Below are 16,076 nucleotides of genomic sequence, written 5' to 3'. Positions count from 1 at the left end.
GAGCCTGTGGGGTCACACCCCCTACTAGGCTGCTCCTCAGGAGCCTGTGGGGTCAGTTTCATTCAAGCCATCACATTCATCACTTTAGCTGCTCTGCATTTGGGAAGAAAAGAGAGTAGAGAAAATATTCTCCCTAAAGTAAAACTCCAAGCAATGGTTATTTTTCCTTTCTTTTGCTTCCATTTTAAAACTTCTCTTGAGGTGTTAAAAAATGTACTTTTGTATAGGCCTTACCTTCATTTATTCTGTTTTATGGTGGGGCCTGGGGCCAGCACATTTGCTTTTGCTGCTGGGAATCTCCCTAAGGAGCCTGCTGTCTCGACAGAACTGGTTACCACTGTGCCAACATTTTTTTTCCCTAAGCAGTCTTAACATTGGTAGTTTCTAGTTCCAGTATATTCTCTGCTTTAGTATTTTTAATCAGGTTGCTTTGGGTTATCTCTGTAATTATGCCCTTAAATCCTCCAAACATCTGTTACAACTTTCTCCAACTCCATTTAGCAGGTTCTCTGTCATTAGTTGAGTTTGAAGTCAGGAAGTTGAGAGGTAGAGCACAGAATGTGAGTTTTATAAAGAATTTTTACATGACTCTGATGATCTCTTAGGCTTTGGAAGTTGAAGTCAAGCCTCAGCTAAAATCACCAGAAATCAGTAATCTCTTTCAGAAAAAAGTATGTCACTTCTGGTATATTTATTAATAGTTACTAACACTTAAATTTAATGCCAGTGATGATGAAGATATAATTCCTAGAGAGATACATGTTTTCCTTATAATATTTATATAGGATAGTACACTATTATGTCTAATGACAAAGTAACAAAAAGGAGCACAACTCCAAGTTCACTGTGAGTAGAAAGGAACAAATTTGGCTGTTCCTTTGCATAATATTTTTCTAAATGTTTTCTATTCTCTAAAAGAAAAGAGAGGCAAGGGCAAACGACGTAGTAACTTTAAGCTAGTGAGAAACGCAGTGAAGTTAAGGTCTTTTAGCAAAGAGTGGTGACCCCTGCCCCCAGTCTTAGTTCAGCTGAAAATTTGTACCATATTTAAGAAGCGTTTTGAGGGTGATGCTGTAAAGTGTTCTGTGGTTTTCACTTCGGAGCAATCACTTTACATTGAAATGATCTTTAAATGCTATGCTTAATATTCTTTTATTTTTTTAAAAAAATATGTTATATGATAAGATAATGTGAATGAACTAATTTCTATATGTACCTGAGGGGTTTTGGTTGCTTTAACAGTACTAATAAAGAACATTTTGCATTGGGAGGGCTGGATTTCTTTAGGAATAATTCATAGCATGCACCATGTAACATTTCTCTCCTTTCCAACTGCTCTCTATTATGTGCTTAGGGTTTAGACCGCTCCAATTCCTGGGTTAACACTGGTCCAAAAGCTGCCCCATGGGGATCCAACCCCAGTCCAAGTGCAGAATCAACACAGGTGGTGTTTACATTATAGGTTTCTTTATTGGCTGCTGGTGTTTCCCTTTAGAACATTATCTTTTAGTACATGCTGTGATTTCAGTGGCTTGCTGTTTTTAATCATTATAAGTGTGTATTTTTACTTAGCACATTTCCCAACCACTGTGCATGAATCCCACCAGTTGCACCGGTAATGCTCTTCTTTTCTATCTTCTGTCCCCTCCTGCTTACTCCGTACACACCATATCAGTGTCTCTGTGCCTGCTGACAATGCATTGATAGTTTTATAATAGGGTCTATTCAGGCCTTGTACATCCTTAGTAGGAAATTTTTACATAGAAAACAACCAACAGTTTTCCATTTCCTGTAAAGTAAATATATTGTTTCCTGTGACCCTTGACCTTATCTCTTTGTCATAACCACCAAGTAGAAAGACTGGTAGTTAAATATAAATAAATCTGAAGTATACAGTATGCATGTTTTCAAAATAAATGCTAGAAAGAAAACTCCATTGAATTTGTACTGTGTTGCAAAGTATGAAATTTTCTACAATTATAACATGTAATTTAAGACTAGTTGCTTGATAACTGACTGCATGATTTATGAAAATATACTTCTTTCTTGTGTATTGGCTTTGAATGAAAATTCTCTTACTCCTAAAAAATCCCAATTTCTGTTTAAGACTATAACTGATTTATATTAGATATTATTTATGATAAACTTAAATGGTATTTTTAATAGAAAAAGTAAACTTTCTAAAGTTTAATTTTTCTTATTAATTACAAAATTCTTGATTTCTTTTTCTTCAGACACCAGTTGAGAAGTATGTTTTTTCTTTTTGTATGTTTTCACTAGATATGTGCATGTGTAGATTACACAGATAAGTTTCATCCTTTGCAACACTCTGTGCGTTAAAATCATTAAGGTAATTCATCTAAAAGGCTAAAAACATAGAAATAATGTTCATACTTGCTTTTAAAGCAGTTCAAAATAACATAATGAAATCAGAAATAATACAAATGGTTGAAAATTGTACGTAGTCCTTGAACTTCAAAGTCTTCTCTGTGGTGTTAATGTTATCTCGCCATCCATTCGTCTCCACTCCATAGGCTATGGATCGAAGTTGTAATCGTATGTCTTCGCACACAGAGACGTCAAGTTTCTTACAAACATTAACGGGACGCTTACCAACTAAAAAGGTAGATTCATAAGAAGACAGTTCATAGAGGGGGAAAGTAATTCCAACAAGTAAAAACATGTAAAGTTTTTTTACACAACCAATTTGAGTTATTACAATAGTTTTGGTGTGTCTAAAGTTACATTTGAATAAACAGTGCCTGTCTGGTGCCTTTTGGGGCATAGCGCTATCATTGAGGACTTGTTTACATAAGGTGATGTTTCTGTCTTTGACTAGAATTGACTAGAATTTAGTAATTTATATTAGATAATCAAATTTTAATGCCAGAAAAATGTATCAACTCTTAATTCTGTTTCTGTAACTGCTTCTGTTTTGTTTTAAATCTCCAGGGAAAGGAAGATGAGTTAGAAAAGTTATCACTCTTAGTAAGCGATGCTGGCTTGCCCCTTACGCACAGTCCTGCTAGTCCTCATAGTGATCTATGCTACTTTGCAAGTGCTTTGTATGCATATCCATTTAAGGGTTTTTGCTTTGTAAAAATACATCTTAAACACATGAAACGTAATAGCACATAGAAAAGTTTGAATTTGTAATGGTATTTCCTAAATTGTACCAGCAAAGTTGATGAGTGTATTATATGTTCAAATACATATTCAAAATAAAAACAAAATACAAATCGTAGCTAGTTTTTGGTTTGCAAGTGCAATTTAGGAAGTTGTTTCCTGCCTGTCCTTTTAAAATTACATTTTACTCCAAGAAAACATGTAATTTTTCAGCTTTGAACACATCACACTATCTTCATACATAAGTAGTCGTTTCGTTAATGGGTGTCTCCCCTGCATCATCCAGATTCATGTGCCCTCTTCCGCTTATTCTCATGATGCCTTCATTGTACCTGCATTGTCATTTGGTTTATCTCACCAGCAGATTTCACTTTGGTAATAACCTTGAATTTACTTCTGGCTAGCTTTTTCACGAGGAGCTGGCTTTGCAGTGGGTTGTTTGCAGTGGCAGTGTTCGGGAATCAGCTTTGCAGCAAGCCTGGTTCTTTTTTGAGTTGATGGTGAGCAAACTTTAATACTTTCTAACTCAGTAAGCAATTTGGTATCAGTTCATTTTCCTTTTATCTTAGAAATTGCATTTCTGTGTTTGCCCTATACAATATGGACACCAATACAATATAGGTGATATTATAAAGTGTGAGGTTCATTTATTCTCTGGTTTTGATTTTGTCTTGTTTTTCTTGGAAGGAAAACTTATCCAGGAAATTTGTGACATTCTTTTCTAGTCTATGCAAGTTAATAAAGGCAATGCTGTTGATTTTGTAACAATTATTTTAGAGCTTTATAAATATTTACTGTTATTATTATAGGTGAAGGACACATAGGGAAATACTAGTTACAGCCAATTAGAAAAACACTTTTTTGTTTAATTCCATAAATGATACTACAAACCAATTAATATTCCTGTCATATAGAGCATGGCTATACTTATATGCACTCGTTCCTATTACTGAACAAAGCAGTGAGTGCTTACCCAGTGACCAAGGCTCCAAGAGGTTGGGTAAGTTTTCTAAGTATACACAGTGTAGGTAGCAGCACTGTAATTCATGTCCAGGCATTCTGGCACTAGGGACCTTTCTCTTTGTTTTCTCCCTTAGTACTAGAAAACATAGATCATGGAACTATTTTCTTCCGACAAAATAATATTTAATAAATAAGAAATAAAGCACGGCAAAAAAATTAAGTACAGGGAAGGAGGAGAGAGGGAGGACAAGAGAGAAGGAAATAAAAGTTACTTTCAGAATAGTCATTCTCAGCATTGACTGTTACCTATATTTGAAATAGAAAACACCCCCACACAGATTTATTAACTAATATTTTATGTAATAGATATTGATGATAGTACAGTGAAGACAGGGTTTCTAACCAATAAAAATTTCTGGTTTAGGAACAGTGGAAGGAAAAAAAGTGAACGAGTCTTAAAACTTGTTATTAAAATTGTTCTTACACTGTGAGTTTTTTCTCATTAACATACACTGATTATTTTTTGTTGGATAATTTATGAGGCTGAAGTGGGAAAGTTTCACTATATTTGACATTTCATTGGCATAAAATATTTAAGGAACATTTCAAAACATTGGGAAATGAAAATATATTCCAGTCACTTGTTAAATTACATGGTATATTTAAAAAATAACTAGAATATTTAGAGCGTTATAATTTGCTTAAAATTAAGAAATCAGCCAGGTGGTAGAGCACAGGTGTGATCTCATCACTGAGAGGCTGAGATAGAAGATTGAGAACCCAGAGGTGATCTGGGTTATATTATAAGTTGCTGGCATAAAATAAAGCCAGACCCCGCCAGCATAGATAACAGTGTGCACCCTTTTGCAGGTAAAGAGCATGGTGCACCACTTGTACTTTAACGATAAGTTGGATGCTCCAAGGAAAACCCGCTTCCCAGAACGTTTCATGGATGACATTGCTGCTCTAGTTAGCACAATCGCTGGTGATGTTGTGACACGGTTTCAGAAGGTGAGGATGACCGCCCCTGGTGCGTCTTACAGTGAGAGTAAACTGTCATCATCATTATTATTGCTTATGTTCTGTTTCCTAGGACACAGAAATGGTTGAGAGACTGAATACAAGCCTTGCCTTCTTTCTTAATGATTTATTGTCTGTTATGGACAGAGGATTTGTCTTCAGTCTTATAAAGTCCTGTTATAAACAGGTAATGCATAATTAGTAATCAAGTAACTGAAATATTGGGGTAGCTTTGTCCAGGGCTGGAGCTTCAAAAACACATTCATATTTTGGTATTAAAATGAAAAAGTAGCACAGAGTTATGTGTTGATAATACTGTGGTGAAAGTATATCAAATGTGTTTTACTAGGACTATAGCAAGCAGATCCCAGAACAGCTAATTCACCCCACTCAGTTTTTCTTCCTTCTCATTAACAGATAGTCAGATAATTAGTGATGGAATGTAGCCTTTGAATGCTGTGCAAGTACAGCATTTATGTTGAGTGCATAGTTAACTGAACTTTTCCTGTCCTGGGTAATATTTGTTTATTTGAGATAGGGTATCATATAGCCTAGGACAACTCCAAATTTACTGTGTAGCTGAGGGTGGCCTTGAACTCTGGTCTACCTCTCCCATCCTAGGGTTATGAATGTGAGCCATTGTGCCTGCTTTTGGGTGGTCTTTCAGCAGTTTGTTGTTATTGCTACTATTTAATCCTAAACAGTAGAGTTTGAACTTGTGGTCAGATGGTTACTGATGTTCAAAATGTCATTTATTACCTTGCCATTTATAAATTAACAAACATCGTAGACCTTGTCCACAGGCAGCAAGTTACATTTTATAAATGTTATCACCTGATTATTAATGTATTACCTTTTGAGAAATACTGATTTTTGTCTCTGAATTGGCCCCTCTATAAACAGTGCATTGACTCCAGTGTTATTTTTAATGAAGCCTTAAAAAATAAAATGTCAGGGTTTTATCTCAGAAGTTTTGAGAAGTTGAGTCCATGGGGTTTAGGAGTTAAACTTATGAAACCCTTCCTAGCTGGCCCATCAATTAGTTTTGGAGAGCTGTTGGTCAATAATTCTAGGGTGCTAGGGAGATAGTTCAGTGGTTAAGAGCATGCACTGTTCTTCTTGATGACCTGGATTTAAAATTCAACATCTACATGGCAGTTCACAATAGTCTGAAATCCAATTCTAGGGTATCTGAGTTCTGTGGGTACTAGAAGCGTAAATACAAGCAAAACACTCATCCACATAAAATAAAAATTTCATACAATTCTATTTGGCAATATAATCTTTAAAATTTTAAAGACCTGTTCAATTGGATATTTTTATTTCTTTTATAGTTATCGAAATTACCTATGTGTGGGCACTGGCTCACTATTTTTCCCCCAAAAAACACTATTTTCCCCCAAAATTTAAATTTTATTACTATCAAAATTTATTCTGAGCCAGACATTATGATGCACACCTTTAGTCCCAACACTCAGGAGGCAGAGGCAGACAGGTCTCTGTGAGTTTGAGACCATCCTGGTCTATGTAGTGGGTTTCAGGACAGCCAAAGCTACATAATGAAACCCTGTCTCAAAAAAACAATAATAACAAAAAACCTTATTCTGACTTAATGACCTCCTGCACTGTCAAGCATTGAGGTTGACCCAAAGGATGTTATTCAGTCAGCTTACAGTATGTCTCCCCAAGTAGCCTGTGATATAGTTGGCAAAGATAGACAATTATAAATTCATTAAACAGAAATGTTGAAAAGAAGTGTGCTTTTCCTTCATAAAGTACATTTTTGAGAAGTAGGGATATTAATGCAATATTGGCAATAAGATAACATGACTTAAGGCTAGTCAAGTGGATTTATACTGTTGGTCCCGTAAGTTCTATATTTATAGTGTTTGCTATAATTTTCAGAAAGAGGATGTTATCCTATGAGCCACAGAGACCCAAACTTCTATTGCTATGGAAGAAAAAAAATGTATCATTGTGTTCTCTTATTTATGCAATCCTTCCAAGGTGGCATCAAAGCTCTATTCACTGCCAAATCCAAGTGTGCTGGTGTCCTTGAGGTTGGATTTCCTGCGAATTATCTGCAGCCATGAGCACTATGTAACATTAAACTTACCCTGCAGCTTGCTCACCCCACCTGCATCTCCATCACCTTCTGTTTCTTCTGCAACATCTCAGGTATGCAAAATGTGAAGACATACCTATGTTCATACTTATAAAAAAGGATTGAAAACAATGGGTGGAAAAATCATAATGTGTTATTTGATGATTAGTTAGGTAATAGGCTCATTTCTGGATTGTCTTAGTGAGGGTTTCTATTGCTATGAATAGATACCATGACCATGGCAACTCTTATAAAGGAAAGCTTTTAATTGGCACTGGCTTACAGTTCAGAGGTTTAGTCCATTGTCATCATGGTGGGAAACATGGCATTGCACAGGCAAACATGGTGCTAGAGAATGAGCAGAGAATTCCAGATTGGCAGGCAGCCAGAAGATAATGCCACACTAGGCCTCATTTGAGCACCTGAGAACTCAAAGCCTACCCCTTAGTGAAACACGTCCTCCAACAAGGCCACGCCTCCTAATAGTGCCACTCTCTGTGAGCCCATGGGGACCATTTTTATTCAAATCAACACATTCCATTCCCTGGCCCCCATAGGCTTATAGCCATATCATAATGCAAAATGCATTTAGTCCAAACTTCAAAAGTTCCCATAGTCTATGGTTATAGTCTCAACAATGTTTAAAAGTCCAAATTTCAAAATATCTTCTGAGACTCATGCCATCTCTTTAGGTGTATCCCCTGTAATCCTCTGTAAAATCAAAGTGAAAAAGCAGATGATGTATTTATAACATACAATGGCACAAGTTATACATTATCATTTCTAAAGGGAAGAAAGGGGACATAGTGAGGAAATACTAGACCAAAGGAAGACTGAAAACCAGATGGACAAACTCCAAATTCTACATCTCCATGTCTGATAACAAAGCACTCTTCAGATCTCCAATGTTTTCCAGTTTTGTTGACTATAACACACTTCTTTCTCTTGGGCTGGTTTTAGTCCCTGTTAGCAGCTTTCCTCAGCAGGTATCCCATGACTCTGGCATCCCCAGCATCTTGGGGTCTCCAAGGCAATGCATACTTGACTTCACAGCTTCACACAGTGGCCTTTTTTGGCCTCCATGCAGGGATACTGCTCCCACATACCTGGCCTCAGCTGCTTTCCTTAGTTGCAGAGGGAAGATTCCATAACTCCTTTCTTCTATCCCTAACTCTAAAGCCAGAACCACATGGTGAAAACTGCCAGATTCTGCTGCTTTCTCAGGCTGAAACATGGCCCCTCATTTAAAACATTTTCACCAGCTTCCTGTTTTCAAGGTTTCCTTCGCTGCCTAAGCTTGGCTGTTCCGAAATGCCCTCTGTTGACCAGAGAATCCCTTGCCTTTGACTCTGGAGTGCTGGGATTAAAGGCACACTCCTCCACTTCTGCCCTAAGTGTTCCTTTAACTCCTTTTTACAAATTAGAAGTTTAGTTGGGTGGGATCTCGCCCTGAGATCACCAGTTCCTTCATTCCATTTAACATCAGGCTTTTCTTTAATCTGCTTATTTCTTTGAACACAGGCCCCCTTTCTCCTTGAACTTTACATTTTGTATTTTTCCTTGATCAGCTTGCTTCTTTTCTTTATAGTTCTGCATAAGAGCGATCACTAATAACCATAAAACAGAGACAATACTAGGCTGTTTTGAGATTTCCTCTGCCAACACATTAATCCAAAAACTTTTCAATCTGCCTCAGGCAGATCTTTTGAACAAAGGCAGAAAGCAGCCACAGACTTCACCAGAATATCACAAGACCAGTCTCTAGGCCATGTACTAATATTCTTCTCCTCTGAAACCTCTTGAGCTGGGGCCCCACAGTTCACATCACCCTCAGCACCACTGTCTTCTATGCTTCTACTGGGATGGCCCATTAAGTTCCAGATAAAGCATTCAACTGCTTTCTCATTCAAAGTCCCAGAGTCTGCATTCCTCCAAATAAAAGCATATTACAACAATATCCCACTCTGGTACTAACTTCTGTCTTAGGCTTTCTATTACTATAAAGAGACATCATGACCATGGCAGCTTTTAGAAAGGAAAACATTTAATTGGACTGGCTTACATTCAGAGGTTTTGTCTATTATCATCATGGGGGAAGCATAGCAGCAGGCAGGCATAGTGTTAGGGAATGAGCAGAGAGTTCTACATCTAGACTGACAGGCAACAGGAAGAGAATGCCACACTGGACCTGGCTTTAGCACCTCAGTACTCAAGTTCCACCCCTTAGTGACACAAATCCTCCAATAAGGACACACCTCCTAATAGTGTCATTCCCTGTGAGTCTATGGGGACCCTTTTTATTCAAACCACCTTGTGAGTGCTTTATAAGTATTAGCTCATCTAATTACAGGAACAGTGCTGGGGGATTGTTCTGTTAGTATGCACATTGGATAGCTCCAAACAAGAAATTAAGAAATGGTCAGGTTAGACTTTGAACCAAAGCTTTATTCCAGAGCCCAGGTTTTAAAGCATGATGTATGTGTTTACAGATATGTGAGCTCACCTAAATAAATTTACTTATTTTGTTGTTTTCCCAAATTGAGTTTTTTTGAAGCAAATATGGAAAACAAGTTTGGGTTAATTCCTGTGAAATAGCTATTTAAATTTATATTGTATTTATATATTATATTTATAAATGCCTTGAAGCAGGGGAAAGAAGCCAGTCTGCCAAGCTCAACCTGACCTGCTTACAAAAAATTAATGGACATTTAAAGTTGAAGTGGGTACTTCTTCACTTTCACAACTAATAGTTTCTTTGAAGATGAAATGATTAAAATTTTATAGTTGTAGTATCAAGAAAGCCAATATTTTTTCTTCCCCCTAATAAAATATACATGTTATATTCTTCCTGAGTTGGAAAGCTGTTTTTATAGTACCTCCTAATGTCTGATGTTAGAGTTGATCTTACACATTCCCTAATCCTATTTCTGTGGTTTGGAATGCTTGGGTGCAGTTACCTAGACTGGGTTGATCTGACGTGCTTGTTAAAAACAAACAAACAAACAAACAAACAGACCTCATGTACATAAACTGGAAATATTAGAGAGCCAGCCAAATCTTTTAATTTCATCTTTTCAGTTCATCTCCTGGACCAACCTACTTCCCACATCTTTCTGCCTCCCTAATGGACACATGTAGCCCTTTGCGTTTTTCTCTGTCTTCTTCCAAAGATGTGGCTAAATAGCCAGAGCCAAATCAGTCATAGGTAACTATAGATGGATTTTTTTTTTTCTGGACTGCCAGCTCACAAAAAACAACCTGGAGACTTATTTTTAATTATGAAAGCTTAGCCAGTAGCTTAGGCTTGTTTCTAACTAGCTCTTATAATTTAAACCATATTTTTTTTTTTTTTTTTTTTTTTTTTGGTTTTTCGAGACAGGGTTTCTCTGTGGCTTTGGAGCCTGTCCTGGCACTAGCTCTGTAGACCAGGCTGGTCTCGAACTCACAGAGATCCACCTGCCTCTGCCTTCCGAGTGCTGGGATTAAAGGCGTGTGCCACTATCGCCCGGCTTAAACCATATTTTTAAATCTATATTCTTTTAAGTGGTTCAATTATTGTTACTTTGTAATGCCCAGGCTTCTTGCTCTGTCTACGTCTCCTGGTATCTCTGCCCTTCTTCTCCTCAGAGTCCTCTGTGCCTGGAAATCCTGCCTAGCTATTTGCTGTTCAGTTTTTTATTAAGCCAGTCAGAGTGACACATCTTCACAGTATACAAAAAGATTGTTCCACAACAGGTACCTTTCCTGAAACCTCCTTACTACATGACATTTACCTATGAATAATCATAGGATTTCTTGAATTATCTTGTTCACCTTCACGTACACAACCAGATATACACACGCGTACATATACATGGGTAGCCATGAATATAATGATATAAACTTTTTTTAACACTACAATTCTGGAGATTTGGTGAAGAAACCACTAGATGATGGTAATTCCAAAGACAAATGAAATATGGTTTAAGTGATATTTGAAATTTCTCTAGAAAACAAGTGCCATGGTTTTGGTAGGGTGAGGGCATTTACAGCATTGGTGTTCACTTCCATCTCTCCCCTTCAGGGGCTACCAGAATAGTAGATGATTAAGAATAAAAAATTAAACAAATGGGGAATTTCAATGAAAAAAGCAAAATTAAACTTTTAGTTTATTAATTTTAGTAATAAGATTGTTTTATTGTTTGGAATGCTGAGGCCATAGGCTGAGTTCAAGGCCCAGCATAGCAAGATCCCACCTTCTATTTAAAAACAAATAGATTAATGACTTGAACAAGCCACTTTCTTGAGCTCTTTCTGCCTGAAGTCAGCCTTTATCTTATGCACCGATGAATCCTCTTCCTAAGGTCTGCAATCCCCAAGTAGGATCTCCAGACTAGGTCAGTCTCTATGTTTGGTAACAGAAATAAAGACTGTCACTATACTCTCCCGTACCCAAAGTAAGAATAGTCACGTTTCTGTGAACTCTCTGGCGTAACTTTTGTCTGGCATAATAATGTCACGTTTCGTTTGTTGCAATGCCCCAGCTGTAGGATGTTTGTTGCACAGCTGTCAACAGTTGAGTTCTACCTTGCCCCCAACAGAGTTCTGGATTTTCCACAAACGTGCAGGACCAGAAGATCGCAAATATGTTTGAACTGTCCTTGCCCTTCCGCCAGCAGCACTACCTGGCAGGCCTCGTGTTAACAGAGCTCGCGCTCATTTTAGACCCTGATGCTGAAGGGTGAGTAGACCTGTTTTGCCTTGTAAAATATCAGTTTGATTTTGGAAAGTGGGACAGATCTTGCTAAGATTTTAGTATTATTTCTGTCTCTTTATTTTTTATGCTTATTTATCCTCTGAAGTTCATATACTTTGTTTTCTGTATGAATGGTGTTTATATTTTATTTAACCATCTCTGAGTTTGAGATTTATCTACACTAATGGTATATTATAGTTGATCAGTAGCATTTTTTAATAGTATAAGAAACAATTGTATATATTAGTATATGGACTATTTGTTAAAATAACAGTAGGCAGTTTTCAGTTAAGGAAAATAGGCTAGTTTTTCTTTAATCCTTTATAAAAAAAATTTATAATTTGTCATCCTACCGTGTAGTATTTTATCTTAAAACTTACCCTATTTTTTTTAAAATTTCTGTTAGACCTGACACCTCTGCTAGCTTCTAAGGACACCGGCATTCATGTGCTCATTCAATACACAGTCACACACACACATAAACTAATTTTAAAAGAAGCTATTTAGAAACTAAAACTGTATTGTGGTTCATTTGGGTAACAAAAAATTTTTTGGATGGTCAGATCATCTTAAGTTTATCCTGCAGTTACATGTCATACAGGAAGTCCAGGAAACAAAATCATACAACCTTAAATAGGTTTTTAGTGGATGTTTAATCTGCTTAAGAGAAGAAAGAAAAGATGAAAGACTAAGTCCATAGTTATTATGTCAGGGACAGAGTTGATACTGAATAAATTTTAAAAGGCCCAGACTGTCTGCAAATGAAAGATTTACATTTTTAAAATAATGAGAACCTACATGTGGAATATATTTTAAAGAATTAGTTTTCACCAGAACTGTGCAGTTCTGTAGGCTGCATGTTGGGTAGGGGTTTGTGTAGACTCTGTTCAGAAAGAAGAGTTCACATGGCCGAGAGAGATGCCATGCCTGCCTGTTCTGTCTGCAAGCGCTTTCCTGGTTTACATTTGGCAGAAAAGGACAATGCCATTTGAAGGCAGTAATAAAGCTGTCCGTTTTTGAGGAGAGAAGATACTCTACAGTTTCCCAAACATTCTAGCTTTCTTAAACAACTCAGGACTTTGAGTTATGTTTCCGGTGTGTTTGTTTGGGCAGGATGGCTTCAGTTGTAAGAAATAAAATTCTTCATATTGGCTTTTTCAAGGAAATAAATTTACTCATATTTGGTAGGAAGAGGTTTCTTGTGTAACTCAGTCTTCAGCTCATTAATTTCGTCTTGTTTCTGCTGCGAGAATAGTCAGCTCTACTCTGACTGCAGGATGGTTCCCCCTGAGTTAGGATCAAATACTCTCTTTGTTTATGACTGTCATGAAAGGGGGGATGACTCCCTTTTACACGCAAGTATAAATCTTTCTAGTGGCCTGATGGGTCTCAGCTGGTTATCCTGATGGATGCCATCCCCAAAGTTGTGCAGGTTGCTGGAAGGATTAGGTCAGTTCTGCTCACAGGAGACCTTACACCAGACATGGATTGTTTGCCACAGCACACAGGATGGGGGGATATTATACCCAGCTGTGTCACTAAGCAGTGTTCATTATTGTCAGGCTTCTTCTATTGAGGAAAGCTATGAGGTAATTAAAGGTTGTCTTTTTGAAGAATCAAAGGAATATGCCAGTTAGCCATTTGAAGTGACAGGGCTGACCTAGCTAAACTCTGGTGCTGAAACTGGATAGTCAGCTTCTTCTGAACCCCAGGGGAGCATAGTTTTCTTTGAATTAGGATGGATGGCAGGAAAATGCATGCTGTCTAGATTTCAGTAATGTCTCATATAAAGGATAGACAATTCCTGCAGTGATGTTCCTTTCCACATCAATAATCAATTCTATTAAAGTAGGGTTTATGATGTTATAATATTTGGCTTATGAAGGAATTCGTTACTGACTCTTTTCTTCTTGAAGCTAGAATGTGTTGTTCTTTGGCTCTTGGAAAGGTTTCTGTTGAGTCCCATGAGTAATGACGTGTTTACCGTCGCCTTTTTTTTTTTGTGTATTCAGACATCATAGACTGTGCACTACATAGTAGAAGAGAGCAAATCAGCTTAGCCTTAGCTTTAGTCTGGTTTGTTTCCTCTTTCTTTTCTTCCCTGTGCCCTCCTCGTTAGCAAAGTCTGCAGCTCTCTAAAACATCCCAAGTTCATCCCCATCTTTTCAGCCCTGCTTCCACTGAAACTAATTATGTTTCCTTATTGTGTCTCTCAAATCATTTTTGATGCAATAGCAAGTAGCCTGAATAATCTTTTTAAAATGGGGTAAGATTATGCCATGACCTTGCTTAAAGTTTTTTTTTATTACTTAAAAAAAATACCAATCCAAATTCTCACTTCCTCCCCTCCTCCCACTCCCTCCACCCACCTTCCCCTCCACTCCCCTCCAATCTTGAGAGAGGGCAAGGCACCCTGCTCTGTGTAAAATCCAATGCCCTTTCCACTACATCAAGGTTGAGCAAGGTATACATCCAAAGAGAATAGGTTCCCAAAACCCAGTCCATGCAGTAGAGATAAATCCCAGTACCATTCTCATTGGCCCCTCAGTCTGCCCCAGCTGTCAACCACATTCATAGGGACTAGTTTGATCCCATGCTTGTTCACTCCCAGTCCAGTTGGAGTTGGTGAGCTCCCATCAGCTCCTTTGGCTTACCTCACTCAGGATAGTATTTTCTATTTCCATCCATTTGCATGCAAAATTTGAGAAGTCATTGTTTTTTACCTCTGAGTAGTACTATATTAATTACAATACTGTTTGACTGATGTCTCTGGTGTATTTCTAGTTAGCTCTTACAGCTTAGGTTAACCCATTTCTGTTTTTTTGTATTTTACCACGAGGCTCATGATTCGTTACCTCTTGCTTCTTGAGCAGCTACATGACGTCTTCCTGACTCTGTCTACTCTCTTTGTATTTCCTGCCTGGCTTTACTCAGCTAAGCCTGTGGCCAAACCAGATTTATTCATTAACCAATGGCAATAAAACATACAGCATACAGAGGGGAATCCCACATCACACAACCACTGTAACTCTAGCTCCAGGGGATCTTATGCCCCTGATGACCTTCAGGCCTACCCTCTACACATCACATTCACACAAACACATAAATTTTTTTTTTAAAAAGAAGAAGACAAAAAGAAGAGAAAAAATGCTGTTTTAGAAGAGATGGGCATATTTAAAAGATCTGGCCAGCATAAATCCAGAATGGCTCTTCTTTGCTAAGACAAGAACTCGCCTCCTGCAAGGACAGGCGCTGAAGCTGCTGCTTGCTACAGTTTATGGGCTGTGGGAGCTGGGGTGGGTGTGCTTTAATCAGAGTCTGTGAAGACGACAGGTGTGTGTGGGAAGAGCACAGGAACCCTTGTTAGAGTATTTGAAAGTGCAGGGATTAGAGTCTAGAGAAATCTGAAGGGCTTAAATGAGGTGCGTGAGCGAATAAGTCCACTTAAAACTAGAGATGGCCAAAGACACCCCCAGTGTTTTGATCATATGGTCTGTCAGATCGAGGGTTTTTCTTTCAGGGAAGAAAAAAGGGAATGGAGCCAAGGGAGATGGCTCGCTCCTTCAGTAAAGGAGTTACCGTTGACTCATGAGGATCTGAGTGTGAATTCCCAGCACCCACAAACAAATCATAACATCTGTAATTCTAGCTCAGGGAAGGTGGGAATAGGAAACTTCCTACACCTCGCTGGCCAGCTAATCTTGCCAAATTGGTAACATACGGGTCAGTGGGAGACTTTGCCTCAAAAAAATGAATTGGAGGGCGATTAAGGAAGACATAATCTTGCCGGGCGATGGTGGCGCACACCTTTAATCCCAGCACTCGGGAGGCAGAGGCAGGTGGATCTCTGTGAGTTCGAGGCCATCCTGGTCTACAAGAGCTAGTTCCAGGACAGGAACCAAAAGCTAGGGAGAAACCCTGTCTCGAATATCAAAAAAAAAAAAAAAAAAGGAAGACATAATCTTATGTTCACCTTTGATCTCCATACATCTACAACTCATGCGCATGTACGCTTGGGCCTCACACATGCACACAAAGAGTCATGCGTATACTAGCACTAAGTACACATACAAAATAAAAATAGAGGAAATAATACATTGTTGATGAATGTGAAAAGATCTAATTTGT

General features: G+C 38.0%; 1 protein-coding gene across 13 annotated transcripts in view; it reads left to right on the top strand.

The window, feature by feature from the left end:
• The window catches only part of Dock7 (dedicator of cytokinesis 7), a 185,261-nt gene that overhangs the window by 120,949 nt on the left and 48,236 nt on the right, over positions 1 to 16,076 (top strand). For 4 of the 13 annotated variants that reach the window (XR_003377407.1, XM_026782265.1, XM_026782259.1 and 1 more), the window contains exons 23-30: positions 1,355 to 1,444; positions 2,535 to 2,624; positions 2,953 to 2,988; positions 3,531 to 3,626; positions 4,960 to 5,100; positions 5,183 to 5,296; positions 7,117 to 7,287; positions 11,794 to 11,933. Coding sequence is in view for 12 of the 13 variants with exons in the window: in XM_026782265.1 (XP_026638066.1) it covers positions 1,355 to 1,444; positions 2,535 to 2,624; positions 2,953 to 2,988; positions 3,531 to 3,626; positions 4,960 to 5,100; positions 5,183 to 5,296; positions 7,117 to 7,287; positions 11,794 to 11,933 (878 nt within the window). In the remaining variant the exon portion in view is untranslated. Of the gene's footprint in view, positions 1 to 605; positions 672 to 1,354; positions 1,445 to 2,534; positions 2,625 to 2,952; positions 2,989 to 3,530; positions 3,627 to 4,959; positions 5,101 to 5,182; positions 5,297 to 7,116; positions 7,288 to 11,793; positions 11,934 to 16,076 lie in introns of all 13 variants that reach the window. The other 9 variants (XM_013348512.2, XM_026782260.1, XM_026782258.1 and 6 more) reach the window with 5 other exon arrangements.

Source organism: Microtus ochrogaster, chromosome 10, assembly GCF_000317375.1.
Source record: "Microtus ochrogaster isolate Prairie Vole_2 chromosome 10, MicOch1.0, whole genome shotgun sequence".
Taxonomy (NCBI): domain Eukaryota; kingdom Metazoa; phylum Chordata; class Mammalia; order Rodentia; family Cricetidae; genus Microtus; species Microtus ochrogaster.
This window is presented reverse-complemented; position numbering and strand designations above follow the sequence as displayed.